Source organism: Syngnathoides biaculeatus, chromosome 14 (genome assembly GCF_019802595.1).
Source record: "Syngnathoides biaculeatus isolate LvHL_M chromosome 14, ASM1980259v1, whole genome shotgun sequence".
NCBI lineage: Eukaryota > Metazoa > Chordata > Actinopteri > Syngnathiformes > Syngnathidae > Syngnathoides > Syngnathoides biaculeatus.
The window spans coordinates 23,373,939-23,401,890 of record NC_084653.1 but is presented as its reverse complement, the minus strand read 5'-3'; the positions used below and the strand labels follow the sequence as shown (position 1 = coordinate 23,401,890).

The 27,952-nt window shown below is 44.7% G+C and overlaps 1 protein-coding gene and 1 pseudogene across 1 annotated transcript in view; one reads left to right on the top strand and one right to left on the bottom strand.

Moving 5' to 3' along the window:
• Nucleotides 1-8: 8 nt before the first annotated feature.
• Nucleotides 9-27,952, bottom strand: part of hs6st3b (heparan sulfate 6-O-sulfotransferase 3b) — a 93,761-nt gene continuing 65,817 nt past the window's right edge. Inside the window, exon 2 of the mRNA XM_061841929.1 lies at nt 9-7,916. Coding sequence (XP_061697913.1) covers nt 7,169-7,916 — 748 coding nt within the window. The 3' untranslated portion in view covers nt 9-7,168. The remainder of the gene's footprint in view (nt 7,917-27,952) is intronic.
• On the top strand, nt 24,539-24,657 carry LOC133512778 (5S ribosomal RNA; annotated as a pseudogene).

The following is a 27,952-nucleotide window of genomic DNA, read 5'->3' as shown; positions in this document are numbered from 1 at the left end:
TCGTGAATGGTTTCACATTATAATGTGGTTAACTATATGTTATAATGTAAATCATTTTCACATTATAATGTGTAATGGGTAAAGAGGGGTGAAATTATTATATTCTACGTTATATGAAACGAATCAACATTATGTGGAACAAATCTACATCATGTCAAACGAATCTACATTATAACGTGAAACCATTCACATTATAATGTGAAACGATTCACATTAAAATGTGCAATGGGTAAAGAGGGGTGAAATTTATTTATTTAATATTTTCTACGTTATGTGAAACGAACGTACGTTATTATGTGAAATGAAACTACGTTATAACGTGAAACGATTCACATTATAAAGTGAAATGACTGACATTATAACGTGTTACTAACCACACTATAATGTGAAACGATTCACATTATAATGTGTAATGGGCAAAGAGGGGTGAACTTTATTTATTTAATATTTTCTATGTTATGAAACGAATCTCCATTATGTGAAATTAATTTCCGTTATGTGAAACGAATCTTTGTTACAACGTAAAACGATTCACATCATAATGTGAAACGATTCACGTTATAACCTGTAATTAACCACAATATAATGTGAAACGATTTACATTATAACATGTAATGGGTAAAGAGGGGTGAAATTTATTTCATATTTTCTATGTTATGATGTGGAACGAATCCACGTTATGTGAAAAGAATCTACATTATAACGTGAAACGATTCACATTATAATGTCAAACGATTCACATTATAATATGTAGTGGATAAAGGGGTGAAATTGATTTATTATTTTGTACGTTATGTGAAACGAATCTACGTTATAACGTGAAACAAATCTACGTTATAATGTGAAACGAATCTACGTTATAATGTGAAATGATTCACATGATAATGTGTAATGGTAAAGAAGGGTGAAATTTATTTAATATTTTCTGTGTTATTATGTGAAACAAATTTACGTTATAACGTGAAACGAATCTACGTTATAACATGAAACAAATCAACGTTATAATGTGAAACAATTCACATTATTTGAAATGATTCACATTATGTGTAATGGATAAAGACGGGTGAAATTTAACATTTTCTACGTTATAACACGAAAATGTGAAACGATTCACATCATAACATGTAATTAACCACATTATAATGTGAAACAATTGACATTATAATATGAAACATGACTTCTTTTTTTTTTATTTTTTGGCGTGGCAGTCATACGCTTCCGTCCATCAATGATGGAAAAAGTTTCGAAAGGATTCATCTTGTTTCACGTTTGTACACCACAAAAAAAAACTGGCATTCAAACAGGGGGTGTGTAGACTTTTCATATCTACTCTTTACGCCATTGACACGTGTCATACACACTTGTAGGGTTTGACATAATGTAATAACCAACCGTCACAACAGCATTATTGCCTCACTTCAAACGCATTCAAAAACAATGTCATCAGTGTTCCACTCTCATTAGGGTTTCCTTACGTAAGCGGTCCATGTCGTGTACTGCAAGTGGTCCGGTCCGCCGAGTATGGCACATACCGCGCTCCCATCTGTCCTCTCACTCCTGCTGCTCGTCACAGCACCGAAAGCTTCATTTCAACCGCAAAAAGCGACACCATCGACGACGAAATGAAATATTCATGAATGCAATTTTTTTTTTCCTTTCTTTTTTTTTTTTTTTTTTTTTTAAAGATGACATTTTCTACTGTAACGCGGAAGGTCGCCGCCGGAGCGGGTCTGTTCCGAGCCGGGCCGACGGCGCGGAAATGCTAATGAACGTCCGGCGTGCTCGCGTCGTCTGCGCTCTTCAAACACATATACTGTTGTTGCGAATGGATGAATGGGAGAAAAAAAATATTAACGATGGGGACAAGGCATTGAGGTATTTTAGAACTGCAATCAAAAGAAACAAAAGAGAGACAACGTTGTTACACGGGAAAATTAGAGGACGTGATGATAGGCGTGCGCGCGCGGCCGGGCCTTTTAGCGGAATACGAGATAAGCCCGCGAAAAGATTAAACAATAACGCTGCTTTCATCTTCGTGTGTTCATGTGTCACATCAGGAAACAATAATGGCATAACACAAGCGTAGACATTTTTAATACTGTACTTCCAAGGTTTCCCTGCGGTGCGGGACTAGCTAGCATATTTTTATTTTTCTTAGAGCAACAGCGCATTCGCTACAGCGGAACCTCCAAAGGAAAACGTGTTGATAATTTGACTCCAGAAAAAAAAGGTGCAATGTATATTTATGACTTCACAGCTCAGTAACCAACTGAAGTTTCAACTACAAAACGGTGATTAATTACAGTGAAGACATAAGTATTTGAACACCCTGCTATATTGGAAGTTCTCCCACTTAGAAATCATGGAGGGGTCTGAAAATTTCATCGTAGGTGCATGTCCTCTGTTAGATAATCTAAAAAGAAAAATCCAGAAATCCCAATGTACGATGTTTTTAGCGATTTATTTGTGTGATACAGCTGCAAATAAGTATTTCAACACCTGAGAAAACCAATGTTAATATTTAGTACAGTGCCTTTGTTTGCAATTACAGAGGTCAAATGTTTCCTGTTGTTGTTCACCAGGTTTGCACACACTGCAGGAGGGATTTTGCCCCACTCCTCCACACGGATCTTCTCTAGATCAGACAGGTTCCTGGACTGTTGCTGAGAAACAGAGTTTCAGCTCCCTCCAAAGATTTTCTACTGGGTTTAAGTCTGGGGACTGGCTAGGCCACACCAGAACCTTGATGTGCTTCTTACGGAGCCACCCCTTGGTTTTCCTGTGTGCTTCGGGTCATTATGTTGTTATGTCAATGCTCTGACTGAGCGAAAGAGATTGTTCCCCAAAATCTCACATTACATGGCCACAGTCATCCTCTCCTTAATACAGAGCAGTTGTCCTGTCCTATGTGCAGAAAAACACCCCCAAAGTGTCGTACTACCACCCCCATGCTTCACAGTAGGGATGGTGTTCTTGGGATGGAACTCATCAGTCGTCTTTGTCGGTTAGTGGAATTATGACCCAAAAGTTCCATTTTGGTCTCATCTGACCATAAAACCTTTTCCCTTTCCAGCCGCATGGAGTTGTACAATTTTGTCTCTGGTGTCTTTGGACAGCTCTTTGGTCTTGGCCATGTTACAAATTTGAGTCTTGCTGATCGTACGGGGTGGACAGGTGTCTTTATGCAGCTAACAACCTCACATGGGTGCATGTGATTCAGGATAATACATGGAGTGGAGGTGGACTTTTAAAGGCGGACTAACAGGTCTTTGACGTTGGTGTTCAAATACTTATTTGCAGCTGTATCACACAAATATATCATTAAAAAAAATCGCACATTGTGATTTCTGGATTTTTTTCTTTTTTGATTATCTCCCTCACAGTGGACATGCACCTTCGATGAAAATTTCAGACCCCTCCATGATTTCTACATGGGAGAACTTGCAAGGGTGTTCTAATACTTATTTTCTTCCCTGTATTTGAAAGGTGAACTTGCAAAAAAAAAAAAAAAAGGTTTTCTCTAGACAGGGTCTAAAATGTATACAAACGTGATATATCATCAACTGAGCAACCTGTATTATCCAAAAGCAGTTATGACATGGATTTGGATTTGTGACCTCACTAGTGAGGGGGCGTGGCTTTAGCCAGAAACTCAGGTGGAGCGCTCGGTGAAGTGCGATACATTCAAACCTCGCTGGCAATGTTAACACTGCACACTTATCATCAGAAAAATATGTTTTGAAATCAGAACTGGGAAGGCAAGCAGGAATCCTGAACAGATTGTTTTTGACTTTAGAGGTTCCGCTGTAATTTACACCAAAAAGCAATATTTTTTTTGTAATTATTAAAGTTATTGCACTTGTGAAAATAAAAGAACATTGCAACTCAAACACATAATCAGTCCTCATGCACTAAAAGCGGCCCTCAGAAAACGCTTTTCATTCACTTCAAACAAAAAAATAATCATAATTGAACTCGTTTTTCTTTGCAGACTACTTGTGCAAGTGTGAATGCGGCATGCAACTGTCTACAATTACTTTTTTAAAAACGTTTCAGTGATTTTGATGACATTCACTTTTTTTGTCTCGTTTAAATAAAGCAGCTTTCCGATTTGTTTTTTTTCCCCCTAGTAAAAGCTGCACTAGAAACGAACCAAGGCAGCGATGAAATGATTAAAAACACAGCATTTGAAGAGTTTTAAGACATTAAGAAAAAAAAGGGCACCACGAGGCAGGGGCCGCACTTAGAAAGCAGAGGTTCTCAAACTAATTGGGGTCCAGGAACCCCTTTCAAAAAAAATTTCAAGGAATTATGGCAATAAATAACATGTACCCATGTATGTCACCAAATTTTTTTTTTTTTTTTTTTTTTTTTAGAAAAAGTTGTTAATCAGTGTTTCTGGAGAAAAAAAAAGGTTTTTGCTCTGAGAATAATATTTAGATAAGACGGCAAATGAGATAAGATATTTAAAGATGTTTAGTCATCCTAATTTTACAGGAATTTTTCCAAGTTATAGTAATGCCGTAATAATGAGATATTAAATTCTGAGTTAAGAAAGGGGGGAATCTCATATTTCATCAAGTGAGTTTCATACATAAATTCTTGCAATCTAAAGCATTTTATTGAGTTGACCCGAAGATTCCTTTGGTCTGAAAATGGGGGGGGGCACGGTGGAATTAGCTGGTGAAGTGTTGGCCTCACAGTTCTGAGGACCCGGGATCGATCCCGGACCCGCCTGTGTGGAGTTTGCATGTTTCCCCGAGCCTGCGTCGGTTTTTCTCCGGGCACTCCGGTAACCTCCCACATCCCAAAAAACATTAATTGGACACTCTAAATTGTCCCTAGGTGTTATTGTGAGTGCGACTGTTTGTCTCCATGTGCCCCGCGATTGGCTGGCGATCAGTTCAGGGTGTCCCCCGCCTCTTGCCCGTCGACAGCTGGGATAGGCTGCGGCAATCCCGCGACCCTAGTGAGGATAAGCGGCTAAGAAAAGGGCTGCATGGACGGTTTGAAAATGACGGCGAAAAATGAGACGGTAGCAGGTTCAATTCCCGTTGCCATTCGTACAGCAGAATAATTGTGTTCAACTAAACAGACCCAGATTGTGACATTTTTTTTGTTTGGTGGGGTCACATTTTGTGATTTAAAAATAGGAGTTTAGTCCTGTAATGAAATGCTTTTTGTTTAAAACAAAACAACTTGATTTTATTCATGCGGGGATGCCGGATTTATGTGACAATACGTCAAATGAGGGCTTTTTATACGCCCAAAGCTCAGCTAGGCGAGAGTAAATTATGAAGCGTGTTAGTTTATTTTACCATCACGTCCGTGCCCGTATGTACAGTAATTATGCACTTTAAAAAAAAAAAAATGACACTACATAATAATTTATGGCAAATTATTTCGCGGACCCGCGAGCTCCCGACTCCAGTTTGAGAACCACTGTTGTAAATTAAGACGAGTGCACATCGAAAAAGCTGAGGAACACATTAAAAGATGAGACGATGAGAATATACACTACTCTTAAATAGTTTTGGGGTGCTGGCCTTGCGGGTGAAATTATTATTATTATTTTTTTCAGAAAGAACTCAAAATACACGCTAACCTTTTACAGTTGAATGTACTGTAAAGTTGACCTTTTCTTTGATCTTTTGAATGCCCAACTTTGAAAGCAAAATTCACCCCGGGTGTCGGGATCCATAAATCGACCGATGACCGTCCCGCGCTTCAAAAAAAGGGAATTTCACACGTCGGTCAAATTTCAAAGCCACTTTTGGAACGCTATTTTGACAACCGCTGACTACGTCAGTCCTTTTGTGTAATTATAACACGGCGGATGAAGGTCAGCTGGAGGACCTTCCGCAATAAATATTGAACAAGTAAATAAATCTTAATAGAGGAGACTATTTACAGTAGATAAGCTTTGCTCATTCATTCCCAGCCACCGTATCGCGAGGGAACGTTATTGTGCGTGTCAGGTGTGCCGTGGGAAATTACCAAATTTGACTTAATTGGCCTGAAAGTAGTTATTCACAAATTATGTATCATTTTGTTTATCAATCTATCTATGAGAGTCACATGCGGTGACAGGCAGAACAATAACTGCTCTTTCATTCCACGGCAGAAGGTACATAATGGACTTGTGTATATTAGTAGTGGAGGAGTTTTAGTATCTTGAGGTCTTGTTGTCGAGTGAGGGAAGAACCTAGCGGGTCTGCAGTGATGCGGTCCGTTGTGGTAAAGAGGGAGCTAAGTTGAAAGGCAAAGCTCTCAATTTACCAGTCGATCTACGTTCCTACCCTCAACTATGGGCATGAGCTGTGGGTCGTGACCGAAAGAACAAGATCCCTGATATAAGTGTCCAAAATTAGTTTCCTCCGCAGGGTGTCCGGGCTCTCCTTTAGAGAACGGGTTTGGTCATCCGGGAGGGGCTCAGTGTCGAGCCGCTGCTCCTCCGCATTGAGAGGAGCCAGATGAGGTGGCTCGGGCATCTGATTCCTGGTGAGGTCTCACCGGAAAGAGAACCCGAGGACAACCCAGGACACGCTGGAGAGACTATGTCTCTCGGCTGGCTTGGGAACGCCTCGGGATCCCTCCGGAAGAGCTGGAAGAAGTGGCTGGGGAATGGGAAGTCTGGGTATCCCTGCTGAAGCCACTTCCCCCGTGACCCGACCCCGGAAAAGTGGTAGATAATAGATGGATGGATGGATGGATATTAGTAGTGTGCGGTGAGATTTTGCTCATGTAAAATATGTACCGTGGGTCAAACGTCTGGAGAGACTGGGTTAGAACTCACTATAAACTCACCTAGCCACTTCATAGTTCCCTATATACAAAATGGCTCGCAATTGGTTCCTGAACACAGCCAGTCCGTCATCAGCAGGCAACAACACAGATGGAGGGAGATTGGAAGAGTTACTGAAAGGCATAAAATTGGATAAATTCATGAATGGATGTGAATTTTGCTTCATTTGTCTTTGTTAGAGAATAGTATACGATCGTAAAAGAAGATAAAAATCAAAGAATTGGACATTCAAAAGTTTCGAGAGGGTCAACCGAAGTTCACGTATATAATGGATTCTCACTCCTGAAATTTCACCCAAAACCCGACCATCCCCGACTTTTTGTGCGTAGCGTATGAAGACGGTGAGTTTGCGTTTTTTTGGCTTCACCAGCGAGCTACTTGGCTCGTGTAGTCCTCAGTGGTGCTCGCAAGCTCATTGTCGTCTTTCTCCGAGAGGCTTCTCGAAGCTCCCTCGCCGCGTCCGGGCGGCCACGGCCGAGCCTGCTGCCGCTCGCGTATCCAACGCCGCTCCTCGCGCCTCTTCAAGCGCACCTCGCGGCGCTCCCTCTGCCGGCTGAACTGGAAACGCTGCAGGAACAGGTCCTTGGCGTAGTCGTACAGCTGCACGTCCAGGAAGTTGAGGTCCTCGATGCGTCGGCGCACGGGTTCGCTCAGGTCCACGTTGGCGGCGCGCGTGCTGTTGATCTGCGTGAAGGGCGAGATGAAGCGCAGGCTGAACGTCCGCTCGAACAGGTACTGCGTCTTGCGCTGGAACTCGGTCAGGCCGTAGAAAGCCATGTTCTTCAGGTTGCTCATGGCGCTGCTCAGCAGGATGTGGTCGCGCTGGCTCTCGTTCATGGAGGACAAGTTGTAGCAGCCCACCAGGCTCAGGTCGGACAGCATGCGCACTTGTCGGTTGTTGGCCAGGTTGGAGGGGCAGCGCATGAAGTCGGTGAGGCTGACGCCCGACCAGTCCTCGCCGTTGTAGCAGGTGGGCAGCTCGTCCTGGGTGGGCGAGCGTCCGTCGCACATGTGCAGGGCCGTCTTCCACGTGGCACCTCGCTGGACGTGCTTCCACTCGCTCAGGTAGCGGGAGACCGGGTCGCGCAGCATGGTGATGTAGTAGAAGTTCCTGCGGCCGACACAAAAAACAATCCATGCTGTGAACGAGTCATCGAGAAAGGAACATTCTGGGAGATGGCGACTCGTGACTGCGCGTCACACTAATCGAGCGCGACTGCAGGTCGGGAAACAAACATGAAAGGAGCAAAATATTCGTGCGCGGTGTTGAAAGTCTTGGAAAGGTCACTGGATAATTGGCATCAATCCTATTTAAGTAGGAATCTTTGTTTCGTCAAGGATAAAACAGGTTTGGACTGCTGTAACGACTTGTTACTGCAGTGTCTGGTAAATGTTTGTTCAGTTACTGATGATTCTCACAAAAAAAATTATAAGAAAACAAAAGGACCACATGTTCAACTGGAAAGTTAGTCTCAGTCTTTGAATTCAGTATCAAACAGCGTGCCAATCAGGATCTCAATGGCCCCAAAGCGTCGACTCAGCTTCTACAAGACCATGTGTTTTCTGAGACCTCGCACCCGACTTTTAATATACGTACTATATAGCCAACCATTTTCTTAGCCGCTTATCCTCACAAGGGCCGTGGGATGTGCTGGAGCCTATCCAATGTCTCAACGGGCAGGAGGCGGAGTACACCCTGGACTGGTCGCCAGTCAATTGCAGGGCACATAGAAACAAAAAACATTCGCGCACACATTCACTTCGATGGGAAATTTAGAGTCTTCGAGACATACATCCATCCATTTTCTTTCATGCTTATCCTCACGAGGGTCACGGGGAGTGCTGGAGCCTATCCCAGCTGTCAACGGGCAGGAGACGGGGTACACCCTGAACTGGTTGCAAGCCAATCGCAGGGCACATAAAGACAAATAGTCGCACTCACAATCACACCTAGGGGCAATTTAGAGTGCCCAATTAAGGTTGCATGTTTTTGGGATGCGGGAGGAAAGCGGAGTTTCCCGGTGAAAACCCACACAGCCACGGGGAGAGCATGCAAACTCCACACAGGCGGGGGGCCGTGATCGACCGGGTCCTCAGAACTGTGAAGCCAACGCTTTCCAGCTGGTCCACTGTGCCACTCACAATCACACTCGAGGCAATTTAGACTGTCCGATTAATGTTGCATGTTTTTGGGATGCGGGAGGAAAGCGGAGTTTCCCGGAGAAAACCCGCGCAGGCACGGGGAGAACAGGCGGGTCCAGGATTGATCCTGGGACCTCAGAACTGTGAGGCCAACGATTTCCAGATAACCCACCGTGCAGCCCACGTACTATTAATTATTAGTTAATGTACGCGTGACTGATTTTCTTGAACGTCGCACAAACAGCATTGGTTTCATTCCAAGCACTCAACTGACCAGCTTTGGGTTGTTCCAAAGTTGAACATCATCACCGTTGTGGACAGTGTTGCTTTTTTTTGTTTGTTTTCATATTTGACGCGAAAGTGAGTGAGCGAGCGCCGGGCGGCAGATGCCCGCTGTCAGCGTCCCCCCTAAAGTTGCACAGAGACCGCCGCAGTCGGTCGTCTGCTCGGGAACAGAAAGGCGTGCAAGAGGGTGTTGTCTGAGTGCACTCCGAGGGCCCCGAAGGTCACCTGCGTGCGCCATCAGTGTCAACACGCATCAGACTCAGGCGTCTTCCGTCTGTAGCGATGCCGCTGTAAACTTTCTCCGTCCCCTCTTTGGGGGGGGGTCACTCTAACATGCTTCGGAAAGACCACGCCGGGCGCTTTACGTCAATGTTTCCGTAAAAGCAAGTCACATTGTCGCAGTCGTGATTTCCCAGAAGTGTGTTGATGAAGAGCCGAGATGAAGTCTGTCATGAATCAGTAATGAAGAGGAGAAACTCTGACCCCAATGCGTGGCTCTGAAACTGAATGGGAGCTAGATTAACATTCTAATTGTTTTTTTCCCCTCTCCCTTAAGTGAGATTTCATTTCACAAGGATCCAACATAAGCCTCTAGAATAATATAATAATAAAACCAATCCAAAAACGGTACCGCAGGGGTTTAGCACGTCTGGCTCACGGTCAACAGATCCTGGGTTCCAGTTTCATCTCTTTCCTCGGAAATTTACATCAAAGAAGTTGGCTAATAAACGTTGAGGCGAGAACATCTTTGTTGTTTGAAGACCTCCCGATTTGGGGGAGGGACTCGTTGCTGGTCGCATGTGAATGTTGGTGTTCAATTAAAACGTAAACTAAAAACAGTTCTTGCGTGTGGGGGGTCTTGCACAGGGCGTAACCCAAATTTGTACGCTAGTATATCGTATAGAGCTCGTGCACGTGACGTCACCATTTTCACGGCGCCATATTGCAGGTCAAAAAGATCTGCTTGACAGTGTGTGAGACATTGAACCGGAGGAGAATATTTACAATACCCGAGACCTGTTGTGCTGTTGGTCGTCACAACAGAAGAGACAGATACTCCAAGAGATCTTTCTATGGAATACCAGATGAAAAGACCAGGAAATATCGATGGATTTTGGCAAATAAACGTGATGGATGGTGCCCAACCAAAATACGCAAACGCCTGTGTAGCGATCGCTTCATTTCAGGTAGGAATTATTCTTCTTAATCTCAAATTACCAAAAAGTATTTAGAATGCTAAATTGGCTATTTTGAGAACAATGCATGTTAAAAAAAAACTGTTGCAGAGGTTTACGGAGGTTAAGTGTGGCCGCAATCGCTTCCGTGTACGTTCCGTGGAGACGACTCCGTCCTCCAATCATAGTTAATGAATACAAATTTGTGTAAAACCAGGGATCATTTATGTAAATATTGGTGTTTGTATTGAATACTAGCAGAAAAGCTTGATGGATTCCGGCAAAGGTTAACCTGTGGCCAAACTATGTCAGATTTATTCCTGATGGAGAACAGATCCAGCAACTATTTGTATGAGTCCAGACTTTTATACGCTTTCAAAATTTTCCGTGTACCACTTACTCACCAGATCCACGTGTTGATCCAGTTGTCCAAGGCGAGCGGAAGCGACTTAACAGTCCAATTTCTTATCAGCGAAAACATCGACTTCGGCATTAAATACGAGTCCTCTATGCCGAGTTTATCTCATTTTTCCACATACCTTCGTTGATCTTCACCTTCTAAATCTCTAACGGTATCAGACAAGACTCTGGGAGTCGTGTTATACCACATTTTCGTGTCGTCTCCAACCGACTTAGCATTGAACAAGCTAGACCGGCAATATGGCGAGGTAAACAAAAGTCACATTTTTATGACGTAGGTGCACGAGCTCTATATCAGTAACCTATGCTAACTCAGTGGTAATTGCATAATTACAGGCGATATTAGAATGAACACCACTTCTCGGCTATCAATATGTAAAAAAAAAAAAAATGAATAGTACGGCAGTAACTGACCTTATTCTTACACTTATGCACGAATTAGTTAAATTTATGCCACGTATTCAAAGATTGCGTTAAACCGAGGACCTTTCATGTAATCCATTTCGACTCAATTGCTTTTTGACAATTATTCAACGAGCAATTCTGCACACTAATCGAATTTTCCACTTTAAGGATTACACGTCACCTGTTGTTGCATGAATCAAAAATTCTGTGAGGACTTCAGAATGGGAATCTATAAAAGCCATGGATGACGTCACGCACGACAGTGAGGAATATTACTGTCACGACCAATTTGGTGGACTGGCCAACGACGCACACAACAACCTTCACAGAGCCTTGCTTCAAACATTGCTCCAGAAACCTTCATGCGTCGCAAATGCACAATCCCGACGAGACGCCGCTTTTCCTTCCCGGCCGGCATCAGGGGCAACAGACAACTGCTTATTATTTGTCCATAATTAGCTCGCAACGGCGCTGGCTCCTGCTTCTGCCTGATTGCGGGCGGCCAAGAAAACAGAACAGGAAGCTCCTCGCCGTCTGCGTGCCGACTCGGGGAAGCGAGTAAGCGGCGGTTCGCTCATCAAGCAATGTAATCATCATAGGAGCAAGTCGAACTTAATAACCAATCAGTGTCCTTGCTCAGAAGTGGGACTCACTGAGTGTGTTTGTTTTCGAAGTAGTAGCGCGAGAACACCGCGGCATCGCCCACTGTCAACATTAGAACGACGACTCACTTTTATAACGTCTTGCTCGTTTTTATTGCCGTTTGCGTTTCCATTTTACCATTTTCCAAAAGGGTTTTTACTGATTCAGGTTGCGGGAGCAGCGCAGCCGACCCCAGCTGAAATTACGGCAAGAGACCCTGTATGCCCGCGACATAACGCCGGTTAATCAGCGGCGACGGAGAAGCAATGCTGGGTGAAGATCCAGAGCCACTTTGAGGCGACAATTAAGAGTCAAATTTGGTGGTTTGGTGCCAGTTCCACCAGAAAAAATTGAATCTATTCTGTCTTGTAGGAGCCTGTCCGCGGTTTACAGTTCAATACTTGTGTTTTTAGATTTGAGGTGCGGAGTGCTACCACCCTAGCGCCGCCTTTGAGTTGTCATCTCCTTCCTTTCCTTTCGGATTCTCCCATTAGGGGTCACCACAGCGTGTCATCTTTTTCCGTCTCAGCCTATCTTGTGTATCTTGTCCTCCCTCACAACATCCATCAACCTTTTCTTTGGTCTTCCTCTCGCTCTTTTGCCCGGCAGCTCCATCCTCAGCACCCTTCTACCAATATACTCACTCTCTCTCGCCTCTGAACATGTCCAAACCATCGAAGTCTGCTCTCTCTAACCTTGTCTCCAAAACATCCAACTTCGGCTGTTCCTCTAATGAGCTCATTTCTAATCCTATCCAAACTGATCACTCTGAGCTAGAACCTCAACATCTTCATTTCTGCCACCTCCATGTCTGCTTCAGTTCCACCGTCTATAATCCGTACATCATGGCCGGCCTCACCGCTGTTTTATAAACTTTTCCCTTCATCCGAGCGGAGACTCTTCTGCCACATGGAACACCAGACACCTTCTGCCACCTGTTCCACCCCGCTTGGACCTGTTTCTTCACTTAGCCTTTGAGTTGTCATAGTAACGATAATTATCATTCCTGATCCTTTGGATCATTACACCTGGAAACTGTTGAAAATTGTGAAAGAAAATGCAGAATGTGTCACCTTTTAAAGGGTCATCTCGTGTGGAGTATACCTGCCTCACAGTCTAGACATCTGAATTCGTATTTCTTATGGAACATGGAGATTGCACGTTTGCCGTGTTCTCGCGTGATTTTTCTCAGCATATTCCGGCTTCTTCTCAACATTCCAAAACCATACACGTTAGGCTCATTGAAGACTACGTTAATCATGAGTGACACTGTGGGTGAATGATTACGTATTTCCGCGAATGACAAACCCCGTCTCTTTCTAAACGTTGGCTAACCGTCATCTGGTATCTACGGGCAATTGTAGACCTTTTCCCAATTCGCGGCTGGTTCCTTTTAAAGGGAAGTGATGTTTTACAACTGCAGGGGGAGCCCTAGAGGATCTAAGAAACGGTTCCTTAGTGTTTATAAAACGCAGATAGTTTGAAGAGCGGCTTGTTGGAACGCGTTTAACGCAAGGAGACACAGAGCGACGACGTGTTAACGCCTGTGAAAACCGGTCCATTGTAATGTTGAAGCCCGGCGCCGGAGGCCCAAATAGAGCCGACTAGTGGGATGACTTTCTCCATCCTCGCTTGACTCCTGCCCTTCTCCTCTTTTCCTCCTCCTCCTCCTCCCTGTCCGGCGCACATTAGCGTTCCCTACGGATCCATAACCTTTTCTCAAAGGTTGTCACATTAATCACGCCACTGACTTCGCTTGTCAATCTGCTCTTTGCACGCTGTTTATCTCGAGTCGCCATCTCTCTCTCCTTTTTCTCTCAGGGTGGTCCTCCACCTGAAGCCCCGTAATAACAGCCATTACTCAACTCCTTTCCGCGGACTCGCTTGTTCTGCTCAGAATTTGATGAGAGCACGAAGAGACGTGGCGGTAGGTAGATTCTATCTCGGCGGACAATTTCAGGTTGAGATAGCGTTCTATTTTTACTGAACTTAACTGCCGCAAGGCGCGCCGTCGGAAACTAGACGAAAAACCCGATGATCATGAGTGTATTGGAAAACAGTGAGCGTGAGTGTCATGAGGACATGTACTTGTCAGCTACATGGCCCGACCAGATCACGTCAGCACAGAGCCGATACCTGAAGACAAGGATTCTAGCAGCCATGATCTTAGGTAACCTCACTTGTGAAAGTAATTGAATCGTGTTTTCACCCTAATATACACGTTGGGCCAAAGAAATGTATTCTTTTGAGAAAATGAACTTATTTAAGAAAAAAAGGAAGGGCGAAATGAAGGAACTGTTTGATTTTTGGTGTCTCCACCAGGTGAACACACTTAAAACCCTGAAACTGTTGACTTGAAACACTGACTACAAAGGCTAGAAACACTAACGTAAAACCTTAACAATGGCTTGAAATCAAAAGTGTATTTTATTACTCTATTTTGAAGCCGTATCTCGATTTATTACTCATTACTAGAAACATTTGCTCGATAATACCACAGTGGTGCGTTGAGATATGAGTGACCCGAGTTAAGAGAGACTTTAGAGTTTTTCAAGTTATGAATTGCAATTATTTTTGCTTTGACTCCCAAGCATGAACTTGATATACAAGCACTTACGGTTATTTTGTATTTTTTCTAGGAATGGGCGATGTCTGATTCCTGATACTGGTATTGAGCCGATACTGGGCTTATTTCAAGCTGTCGGCTACTTGTGAAGACTGCCAAAACCAGGAATCGATACTTAGGGGAAAAAAAATAAAAAGAAAATCTGATACCGGGTAGGTCCTCCTCACCATAGTTCTCACCACACTGCAGCATTTTGCCGTATGAGTGAATCTTCATGTGCACCACAAAGAAGGAACTCGCATTGTGGTAATTGAAATCCTACGTATCAGAAGTACTCATGGGAGGGCCTGTAGCTCAGTGGTTAGAGCACTGGTTTGGTAAACCAGGGGTTGTGGGTTCGTATCCCACTGGGGCCTCCACTCCCTGAGAAGGGTTGCGTCAGGAAGGGCATCCGGCGTAAAACTTGTGCTAGACAAATATGTGCGTTCATCTGAGATGACACGCTGTGGCGACCCCGAAAGGGACAAGCCGAAAGAAACACACAGAGAAGTACTCATGGAATTGGTATCACTCATTGGTATCAGTACCGCAATTCCCTACAGAACGCACCTGGTTACAAGCCTCACCGAGTATATTTGTAAAGGAAATACCAATTGGTACATACATACCCCGCAGCTGTGTAATAGCCACAAGTGCTCACACGCCGCGCTAAAGCTAGCACTTACGCCAGCACCGCGCTAAAGCTAGCACTAACGCTAGCACCGTGCCAACGCTAGTGCTCACAGGGCCGGTTAAATTAACACTTACTGGTAAATATCACTGAGACACGCCAGGAACACAGCAACAACACGCTAGCGCAGCACGAACAGGACCGGTAAAAGTCACTTCCACAGGTCTCGCTCTTACCTTTTCCGCTCGACTGCCCCCCTGCGGCCGTTAAAAAAAATGCACACATTAGCTGCATCACCGCATAAACCGCAGGGTTCAAAGCGTGTGAAAAAAGTAGTGGCTTGTCGGCTGGAAATTACGGGATTTAAGAGTGAATATTGGTGTTGGTCTGAAAAAAAAAATGGTGTCAAACTAGTATTTTATCATTGGCAAATAGTTGCAGTGGGTCTTAGTTTTTAACCTCCGTGAATGGTGAGGGTTTATCTACCCTTCAATTTTCTGAGCCTCTCATCCTCACGAGGGTCGTGGGAGTGCTTGAGCCTATCCCAGCTATCTTTGAGCAGGAGGAGGAAAAACAACATTTCCTACTTCAACGGAAAAAATAAATAAATAGTTGAAACCACAAGTGCCAGACTGTGATTATAAGGAGGACCACTGTAAATACATAACTAAAAAGTAGCGCAGAAGTGGCCTATTTGACCATTAAGACCAAGTTCCAAATACTGTACGTGGGCTTTTGTCAGACTAATAATAGTCAATTTCATTTCAATAATCCAGTGACAGATATGACAAATCAACGGTATTCAATACATTTCTTCCATACAAAAAAAAGCAAGGCCAGTGAGACGACAGGAAATAATCAGCTCGCAGCTTTCTTCCTCTGCTCTCAAAGTCAGAAGTAGTTTCAATTTTCAGCTCCCTGGGTAGGAACGAAATAAGCTTTTTTTTTTGTTTTGTTCTGCCAGGAGATGAAATCCTTTACTGTGTATTAGTCACTTCTGGTCCACAGCAGTGCCAAGGACAAAAGATGTCAAACTTGTCAGCTTTTCTTTCTCTTTGTTTTTTTTTTTCTAATTCAATACCATACCAGCAAAAGAAAAAAATCATAATTTGGATGAGTGTCACGAATCAGACATGTTTATCCTTTTTGAAAAAAAAAATTACATTCAAGGACTTTGACTTTAAAGAATTCAGTCGGTGTCATAACTTCAGTGTGCTTCAGTCACCGATATACACACACATAAGCTCCTAAAATAAACTAGGGATGTGCTTTTCATTATAATTACTTACCGTAATTCCCGGCCTACAGAGCGCACCTGATTATAAGCCTCACCGAGTACATTTGTAAAGGAAATACCATTTGGTACATACATACGCCGCAGCTGTGTCAAAGCCCCAGTGCCCACGTTCAAACACGAGATATTTACAAAGACAGACGGTACACAGAAAGAATTTAACGCTCGCTAACGCTAAGGCCAGCACCGCACTAAAGCTAGTGCTAACGCAAGCACTAACGCCGTGCTAGCGCTAACACTAATAGGGCCAGTTAAAAGAAAACTTACCTGTAAATATCACTGAGACACGCCACTAACACAGCAGCAACACGCTAGCACGGCGCTAACACTAGCCCAGCGCTAACAGGGCTGATAAAAGTAACTTCCTTGGCACATACATTCCACCGGTCTCATTCTTACCTTTTCTGCTCGAGTGAGAAAATGCACAACTTACCCGCATCACCGCATAAACCGCATAGTTGAAAACGTGTGAAAAAAGTCGCTGCTTGTAGGCTGGAAGTTACGGTAATTTGATGGTTATAAGCGCTGTCTGAATGCTCTACAACTGTCGTACTGAGAAAAATATTGCTGGCAAGATGAGTTACATAGGCTTGTAGGCCGGAAATTACGGTCATGAAGGATCGGGTAAAGATAACGAGTTCCACAAAATCCTCAAAAGACAAAACCTAGTTGAAGTCAAAAGGACATAAAACTTGAAATTCAACTTGCTGTGACAGGAAATGGTCTGGCAATTGTCAGCTACATACCTAGTTACACAATTTCATGTTCATGTTGCCTTGCGCTTTGTTTTGAAATCTTTTCATCATTGAAAAAGACTTTTGTACCATGCCTAATAAAATTGCTTTTAAAGATTCCTTTTAATAGGAGAGAATGACAAATTTCACACGTTTTCCAAAAGTTCTTCACGATTTTGGAAAACTCCAAAAAAAAAAAAAAAAGAACCCCAACCTGATATTTTTCACAGCTGAGAGTTCAATCAGTTTTCACGGATCTGCTTGGCTGTCATCGCATTTCGCATGCACCAGCACTGATGTAACTGTCAAAGCACAGAAAGCGCCGGGCAAATTGGCTTCATTACATTTTAACTATTTTCCACTCGAGACAAGAGAGCGCCCCGCCGCTCGGTCTCGTCACGTGGCCGCGAGCGTGAATCGTACCGCCCCGGCGACGAGCCCGAGCCGGGGAACGTTCGCCCGCTCCGCTGCTTGACATTCATGGTGCGCGGCGTTTTCATTTTGCACAAAAATCACCTCGTATGACGGCAATTTAGGGCTCTCATTAAAAAGACATAAATGCCTGCGAACTTAATGGCAGTTTGAAGTGAAAGATAGAGCCTTTGGAGTTTTGAAGATTGCATCTTCTAAATTGTCACGGGCTTGAAAAACAGGAGGGTTTCGCGTCTGGTCCGTTTGATAGGCGACATTAGAAGGGAGGTGTCGCGCGCTTTCAAAAGAGCGTCATACAATTCGTGTATTTTCAGTCTGGCTTCCTCGGCAATCATTTTGTGCGCTCTTCGAAAATAAAGCCATCAAAAGTGCGAATCGCTTGTTAGCTTTGGGTGCGAATATCCAGATGCACTCGGTGTCATCGAACTTGTCAGATTATAAGATTGTCAGACGACTCGCCCGAGTTTGATGTGGTTTGTTTTCCACTTCACAGTCAAACTGAGGGGGAACTGCAGAAACCGCATCTCCCCCCGACAAGACGCGCTAACAAACAACACTAACGGAGGGTTGTACTGTATTTACATTACAATAAGAAACGTTTTATTTTCCGAGAGAGGAAACTAAGGGCTACAAGAAAAAAACTCCAGCCGAGTGGAGACTGTGGAGTATAAAATTAAAAGGGAACAGCGGAATTGGTCAACAATTTGTTAGGTTGAAACCGAACGGAAGGACGAAATGTGCAAATGAAGGGACAAAAAGGTCTTCAATTTGGCCCGGGGAGAGACGGGTTTGGCCGACCAGCCGCAACTCCAACACCCGTTCTGAGTCGGCCTTCCCGGTGTCCCTCTTTTTAGTAGTTTCTCAGGACAAAAGGTTACAAATTCAAATGGAGGAACAGATGGCGACACCAATACAAAGAAAACTAAGGTCAGGGATGAGAATGACCAATTTGGAAAAACACTGAAAATGTCTGTCGACGGGTGGGAGGGGGGGGGGGGGGTCGAGTTTCCTCCTGGATATTTTTTGCTCCTATCGGAACACAGCACAGCACTTTGCTGGGAATGTCCACTTTTTGTATGTGTTCGGTTAGACATGTTGATAGCGTTTTCGGTCCTATCTGCACAGTTACACTTTTTTCAAGCCATCCCCGTCTGAAACAGTTTTTGATTCCAGGATCCTTGTCAATTGCCCTCGCTCGATCTTCATCCTTTTTTTCGAACACTTTCGCCATCGTAAAACTCTGAACACGCAGTCGCTCAGTTCGCGCGATCTAAGTCCCACGCGCCACTACTTGGCTAACTAACAAGTTACACTGCGATTTCTGAGAACCGAGCACACATGTACATGGAAATGGTGAAACTCGATTAACCACTAACACGATTGGATCGTTACACTGTATAACTCTGTTGTCCAATCGAGTAATCTGCCGCAAACAAGTTTTAATGTTTATATCGCAAAATGCAAATATTTACACTACCGAGCAAGTTAGAACGGCATATGATAGTCGGGCTTGTGCTAGCACTAAGCTGAACTTGCAGCTCGGAGTCCACCACCGACAGGCAGGCGCACGATACCCCCCCCCCCCCGCCCAATGAAATTTTCTCAACGGATTTGCGCTTATCTCGAGAATGGTCATTTTGGTCAGAAAAAGTCGGAAATCCGCCGATCGGCGGAAAATTCTCAGCGCTGTAAGGTAAACATTTTAAAACAATGCTTTGAAGTCGGCAAGGGGGCCCGTCACTCTTCAAGGTGGCGCTGGGGGGAGTCACACAGCCGCTCGGAAGGAGAACAATACCAAGGCAAGAATAATAGACACAAATACATGATAAAACAATTAATCTAACACAATTCTTCCAAAAAAAATGAGCTTACAATCGATTTATTAATTATTCTTTTGGATTTGTGTTCACTGTCAAACTAAACACAAGGCAAAGATAATTTCACCGTGTGTATTTAAACCAACCAAATACCTTTGGTCTACTACCAGAAGACCGATTCTAACCCAAGTCGTGATTAGCATCGTTGTGGATGCGTTGTAACACCTTAATTAAAGGGCCACTGTCATGAAATGCATGATTTTTAGTATGTTATTAATGGAAAAACAGCAGCTGACATGGACCCATTTTTCAAGGGCGAGCCTGCCGCCGGACCGTGATGGCTAATTTCCGCCGCGGGAGTGGATCGGACAAGGAGGCGGTTTGGCCGTGATTGCATATCATCTGTATATGGCTTGAAACAATAGTGTAATGTTGCCCCGAACTCTTCACTCGATTATGAGATGTTCTCTTCTTCGAAAAGAGCTTCCATGTCAGAAGGGGCGTGTTCGTCTCCCACAGCGTGTTTTCAATGGCGAATGACACGCATGGATGCCGCGCTCTCCGCTCATGTTTACTTTTTCGTATAGACATTGAAGTGAATAATGTTACATGTATTTTTCATTACAAAATCTAGTTTAGAATGTCTATAGTGATGGCACTTGACCTTTAATCAGTGGCTATTTGAAAACCAACCGTGCAGCATCACATGTAGACAGACAATACAGCATGTTATATTCTTTATCCTCTGCAAAGAATGACTGCAAATCCCAGTAGAGTTCTACGTAGGATGTGCAGTGCTGTAATAAGATTGGCTGCTGGACCCTGGCAGGAAAGTAAGTGTGACGCAAGTACGACGTGACCTTTATACTGGGTCCACACGTCCAACGCGTGCACACACAAGTGAGCAGCACAATATCTATAAAATTGAATGTTCCATCTGTTTTAATTGTGTTTAATTACATCGTCACTGTATGTTTTGATATACAATATGGTGCTATTTTCCTGATTTTTAAAAAAGTGTTTTGAACTACAAGCGTGGCCAACGGACAAACTCAACTCTTATCTTAAGGCAAGACTGTTTTTCAACTGTTCAACCTTTGAACAATGCAATAATCACGGCAAGACAGCGCCACCGACCGTAGGTTGGCGTGGGTTGTTGACGCCCGCTGTTTAAATCAGCATCAGTTTTATCTCCATCCAAATCTCACTTCAGCATTTCTCCGGCGCGGAGACGTCCTTGGTCGGCGTTATTGTGCGCGCGGTCGCTGCGGCGCATCCGCACAGCCGCTCTGCCTCCGTTCCTCCCGAACAGATAAGAATAAGACCGCAGACATGCATTATTTGTAACCGATACCATCCCTTAATGGTGTCTGCGATCCCCGTGGCAGCCCGTAATGGACCGTTTTTGAGATTCCCCGGCACCGCGTCGGGGCGTTTTTTTTTTTTTTTTTTTGATGGTGACGGAATGGGGACGAGGAGTGTCACCCAGGAGCAAACTTGAAGAGGGATGGGACCTTTCATTTAGTTGTCAGGACGCCGCCGTCGCGAGCGCTTCACATGACGCGCAAACAGAGAGCGCTTGTACTGAGACCCGATAACAACAAGAGGGGAAATTGTCCTTCAAAAGAGAAACATCTCATCCTTCATGCCGGGAAACAAAAGGGGAAGACGAACAATGTCACCCTGCTGAAAACGTGCTTTTATCAAACAAATCCGTTGGCGCCAATAATCCGAAAAAAGTCGATTTGTGAAGCTGTAGGGAAAAAAAAAACCCCAAATCATTCCCCGGAGCTTGTTTTCGCAAATATAACAGCATAACGGAGGCATACTGGCGACGCGGTCTCGCAGCTGCGGAGCGTCGGCCTCACAGTACTGAGGGCCGGGGTTCAAATCCCGGCCCCGCCTGTGTGGAGTTTGCATGTTCTCCCCGTCTCTGGGTGGCTTTCCTCCGGGCGATCCGGTTTCCTCAAAAACATCCCAAAAACATGCAATAATTGGAGACTCTAAATTGCCCCTAGGTGTGATTGTGAGTGCGGCTGTTGGTCTCTATGCGCCCTGCGATTGGGTGGCAACCACTTCAGGGTGTGCTTCGCTTCCGTCCCGATGACAGTCGGGATTGGCACTAGCACTACTGCGACCCTTTCTCAGGGCACTCCAGTTCCCTCCCACATTCCAAAAACATGCAATAATAATTGGAGACTCTAAATTGCCCCTAGGTCTGATTGTGAGTGCGACTGTTCGTCTCTATGCGCCCAGCGATTGGGTGGCAACCAGTTCAAGGTGTACCCTGCCTCCTGCCCTTTGATAGCTTAGATAGACTCCAGGACTCCCCGCGACCCTCGTGAGGATCAGCAGGTAAGAAAATGGAATGATGGCTGTAACACATGCAAAAATCCAGCATTTGAACTTTGGACAGACTTCGACGCGCATCAGTGAGATATTTGCGCTTGTTCAACAACAGGCAACAATATTTTTATTTGCTCTGCATCTGACATCACAATAGCTTGCAGCGCTAATTGTGCACGGGCTGGTATAAGCTAGCGAAGAGGCGGTGGTAGGGTGGGGACAGTTTTATTTACTGTCGTCCTTTTCTGAAGCACAGAGCGGTTCGACGGGGGCAAGAATTCCGATAAGAGACGGTTCATACATAAGAAAACGGCGCAATAATTGGACAAGTTGCGCTGGGATGAAGAGAATTGCTCGGACGGGAATTTTGAACGTGTCGGCGAGCGACTCCGCGCCATTTTAACTGCTCGCCTCGTCTTTTGAGACCAATTAGATATTGTAATATGACAGCAGCGCAACTCCATTTACCGCCGTGGTGGAAATCTTCCTTTCTAATTACATCCTCCTTTTTAATCTCCTCCCCCGCACGCTTTCTTTTCTCTCTCCGAGAGACAGGAGAGGAGTGGAAGGCCTATCTCTGAATTAATAATACGGCCAGAGGAGCCACGCGAGTACACACGCTGGCAGTGGGGAAAAAAAAAAAAAATCACGCAGCATCTACATCACGATCACATCATATCATTTAATGCCAAGGCTGAAGACACTGAGAGGATTGCACGTTGCCGTGGGACCTTCGCATCCTATCAATCTCCTCGCGCAGACACGAAACTTTTACGGTTTTTAGCCGTTTCCACCGCACCGTCGGAGAAGATGGAAACGTCTCGTCTTCCGACTCTCTGGTCGTCGTCATCATCAACATCGCCGAGGCTCCAAATAGAGTAAAAGCGGCCTACTTCCAGAAAATCAGGAGTCTTGCGGAATGACGGTAGTAATGACGGCGCGACACGACGCCTGCCCTCCTGCGTTCAAAAGCGTTTTGGGCCGTGCTGGGCCGAATGAGCGAGTTGGCAAAAAAGTCCATAAAAGCCACCGGCAAGCGTCTGAAATCAATTTCTTCAATATTGCATCGCGTCTTGGAGCACGGCGCTCCTCACAACTGATTAAATGTTCGATACAGTTGAACTCCATCTGGTTCCGAACGTCGGTCAACCTTTAATTTGCTGGAAACACGGAAATCTATCCGTCCGTGACTGTCCTCATTAGGGTGACGGGTGAGCAGGCGTCGATGCCGATGACGCCTGGACTGGTTTCTGGCCAGTTGCAGGGGACATCTAAAAAAAACCAAGAATTTTCACACCAATGGAGTCTTTAATGAACCGCTGGCCATACAAAACAACGGAAACTCAATTACCGTAATTCCTGGCCTACAGAGCGCGCCTGGTTATAAGCCTCACCCAGTACATTTGTAAAGGAAATACCGTTTGGTACATACGTACGCCGCAGCTGTGTAAAAGCCGCAAGCGCCCACATTGAAACACGAGCTATTTACAAAGAAATGCGGTACACCGAAAGACTTTAACACTTGTGCGGTGCTAACGCAGCGCTAACACAAGCGTGGCACTAATGCTAGCACTAACGCGAACGCAAGCGCGGCGCTGACAAGGCCGGTTAAAAAAAAAAATATATATATATATATATAAATAAATAAAAAACTTACTGGTGAAAATCAGACACGCCAGTAACACAGCAACAACATGGCAGCACAGTGCTAACGCTTGTACAGCACTAACATGGCCGGTAAAAGTCATTTCCCCGGCACATGGATTCCGGTACACTGAGAGTTTAACACTAGCGCCGCTGGCATAAATCTAGTGTCGCTGCACTGACGCGAACACTAACACTAGCACCGCATGCCACGCTAACAGGGCCAGTTAAAAAAGTAAACATACCGGTAAAATCAGCAAGACATGGCAGTAACACACTAACAGGGCCGGACCGGTAAAAGTCACTTCCTCAGCACATATATTCCACGGTCTCATTCTTACCTTTTTCGCTCGAGTGCCCCCTTGCGGCCGTTAGAAAAAAAAAAAAAAGCACAAATTAGCCGCATTACCGCGTAAACCACAGGGTTGAAAGCGTGGGAAAAAAGTCGCGGCTTGTAGGCCGGAAATTACGGGTACATCAGTCCTTCGGGATACAAGCGATCCGACTTTTTCGAGATACAATCTGTCACTCAGCAGATTTATTTATTTTTGCTTTGACTCAACTCCATAACAAGCGGCAGTTGGGCCAATTTAATTTTAAAAAATATTCTTAAAAAAACGACCTGCTAACATACAATAAATTCCATAAGCACATGGGCTAACAATTAGCATCTTATTGGTGGTCTCGTTCCCCTCTAAGCAACAGATATCGGACCACGAAGGATCAAGCAACACATGCAGAAAGACGATATGACACTACTCACGGGTATATCTTCTTTATTCTCTGCGTAGAACGTCAACTATTTCTTCCATACTGAGAAGCCGTGAGAGTAGCTAGTACTCTCTAGTACGGTGTATGTCTGTCTCCCTTGTACTCCACCCAGGTGGCGTAAACACGTAAACGCGAATAAGCACCACAGAAAAAGAAGAAAGAGACAAAATGTATTTTGTTCCTCTTGGCCACCAGACTCGTCCTCAGCATCACTTGAGAGATGTTTTGTAAATGTTAGCATACGGGAAGATTCCATATTTGGCTTGAAGTCAGAGCTAGAACTCGTCCGATAACTACGTACATCTTACTCTGCGGTGGTAGAAATAGGTAACTTCCGATGTTGTGAACGAAGATGCTAAAGTTTTTGTATAAAGGAGTAGCGTAGACTGAGCTTACGCCCATGCTACCCCGAGAACACGCGATCTCGTCAGATCTCGGAAGCTAAGCGGGTTTGGCCCTGGTTAGCACTTGGACGGGAGACCTCCTGGGAATACCAGGTGCTGTAAGCTTCTCTCCCCGGCTAAATGCAGAGGGGTCGCGTCAGGAAGGGCATCCGGCGTGAAACTGTGCCAAACATATATGCGTTCATCTAAGATGACGCACTACGGCGACCCCTAACGGGACAAGCCGAAAGGCAAAGAAGAAGAAGAAGTAGGGTAGATTTATGTCAGCCTCCCAGAAATGGTGAAGAACAGTTTGAGGATATAGCGCCACAATTGCCTACAAGGGAATTCTTCATTTGCCAGTTCGTTCATCATCCTGGGTTACTCCGCCACTGCACCCTTATAGCCGAGTCATGCTTTTGTTCTGCTCTTTAGTTGTCTCGTAGTTACTGGACCTTGTTTCTTGTTTTGTGGATCCTGCCTTCTTTGACTGTCTTGCTGTGCAACAACTTAGTTTATAATAAAGCTTGTTGAACATCATGCCCTTGTCTGGGAGTCCTGCATTTGGGTCCGCCCCCGCACCGCCAGTTCTTGACACCGAGAGCCTCAAATCTTCAAACTTGATCCGGGATTCCGGGATTATTCCGCGCACCGTACATCGCGATATCAGCAAAATATAGTTGGCCATCTCAGTGGCCTCTCATCCTCAATGTCCTGCCCCATCAATCACTTTTATTGCTTGCACTATGTTTCAAGACTATTAAATAGATACATGAGAGCAAATTATGTTTCCAACCCCCCCAAAAACTTTTTGCAGCAGAGACCATTACAAGCTTCTTGATGGCGTTTTGATGAACCATGACCAGATCACCCCAAACTATCTTAAGTGCTTTTACTTCCTGCCAGACTACAAGACAACAAATATGTTTAATCAACAACAATGGAGCTGATATTGATTTTATAACGAAACTATTTTATCGTCGAAGAATGGACAGTCTAAATTTCAACTGCACCCCATCCGACGCTTATTACCCGAGCGGGAGGTAATAAATATGGTTTTACTAAAGTGCTGCATGACTTTCAATTTGCTTTAACGCGCATTTCTATTGGACACGGTTGTCACTGGGTAGAGCGACTGGCCCCTACAAGAAGGTGCCTCAAATTAAATGTTTGTGTGCCAAAACGAGTTTTGCGTCAATATGATCATTCATAATCTGTATATTATGTAACATTCAATGTGAGTCACTAGAAGAAACTTAAACTTGAAGAAACCGAGTCGAAATCGAGCGCGCGACTGTAGTCGGCTGTAAACAAGTATTAACTACTGCATTATTGAGTCCAGGCTGACTATTTTGCGCGGCGGTACTCAATACCACAAATGCACGGAAAGTTCAGAACATCCAGGGCCTCAATCATTATTTGTAAAAATGAAAAAAAAATATAAAATAGTTGAGTGACTTCACTTGTTTGCACATTGCTTTGCAGTTTGGACCAATATCAAAGGTATCATCAAAAATGCCCTCAAACAATTATTTTCAAACCAAAGGTATCTTCATAAACATGGTAGGTAGTGTCCATCCATCCATTTTCTCCGCAGCTTATCCTCACGGGGGTCGCAGGGGGCGCTGGAGCCTATCCCAGCTGTCAATGGGCGGGAGGCGGGTTACACCCTGAACCGGTTGCCAGTCAATCGCAGGCCACATGGAGACAAACCGTGGTAGGTAGCGTGAAAAGAATAATCGTGGCAAGTTGATCATTATATTAAAAACATTGTCAAGGTAGCATTTGTATTTGCAAAATCCTGAAGTGCTAAATTACTGTATGAATCTTACAAACAAAATAATCTGGGGCCAGTGGAGAATGGTTTGGCCTTGGGGAAAGACTGCACTTGGAACAGCTTTCTGTCCATTTTCTATAGCCTCACGAGGGACGACCCAGCCGACTTTGTCGAGAGACGGGCTCCACTCTGGATTGCTCGCCAATCAATCGCGGGCCACACAAGTACCAAAATGCTGGATTAGACTACAAGACAAATGTAGTCTCTTGCAACCGTAGTGTCAGACTGCTGCCATAAAACCTTGCCGTGTCCCGGTCAGACACCGGCGACACTACAATCTTTTACCGTCATTGATCATAATTGGGATAAAATCACGTCTTCTGATCCGTGAGTCTTGTTTTTGGGATGCGGTAGGAAGCCGGAGTACCTGGAAAAAACACTGGGGACCGGCCTCACCACTGTTTTATAAACTTTGCCCTTCATCTTAGCGGAGACTCTTCTGTCACATAGAACACCAGACACCTTCCACCAGCTGTTCCTCCAACCTGCTTGGACCCGTTTCTTCACTTCCTTACCACACTCTCCATTGCTCTGGATTGTTGACCCCAAGTATTTGAAGTCTTCCACCCTCGCTATCTCTTCTCCCTGGAGCTTCACTCTTCCTCCTCACCCCATCTCATTCACACACATATATTCTGTTTTACTTCGGCTAATCTTCATTCCTCTCCTTTCCAGTGCGTTCCTCCATCTTTCTAATTGTTCCTCCGCCTGATTCCTGCTTTCACTGCAGATCACAACATCATCTGTGAACATCATAGTCCAAGGGGATTCCAGTCCAACCTCATCTGTCAGCCTATCCATTACTACCGCAAACAGGAAGGGGCTCAGCACGGATCCCTGATGCAGTCCCACCTCCACCTTAAATTCTTCTGACACACCTACGCCACATCTCACCACTGTTCTGCTGCCCTCATACATGTCCTGTACTATTCTAACATATTTGTCTGCCACACTTGACTTGCACATACAGTACCACTGTTCCTGTCTTGGTACTCTGTCATACTGCAGCTAAATAAGGTCACCAACACATTAGAGACACGTCCGTATGATGCAGTACAAAGGGAAAGGGCGACCATATGTTTGCACCTAGACAGCCAAACAAACTAACTGGCATTTACGCTCAAGGACACGTTCTCACGTTTTCTAGAGAAGCTGGGGACCAAAACCCGTAACCTTTCTTTTACAAGAGGGCAGCAGTCACGCTACCTTATGAGCCAAGGAGAAGAACAAAGACATGCGATCAAACACGCTCTCGCGCATCGTCAGTTCCGGACGAACGCAGCCATTCTGTCTGTCGTCAATCATCTGAACTTCCCGTGGGACGAACAGACTGGATTGAAACAGTATCTCACGGCGTATGCCGTTATTCCAATTAGAGCTACGCTAACCGTACAAGCGCATTGGTTGTAATATGCTGCGTGAATTTAAGTGCCCGGCAGCTCCCCGGGTGTCGGAGGAGTACACTTTACACCTCAGCGGGAACGGAAAATCCAAAGTAATCGTCGCAAAGAATACCGAGAGACTCCCGAGGCTCCAGACTGCAATGCCGGGAGAACAAAAGCAGCTTTGCAGGTATTAACTCGG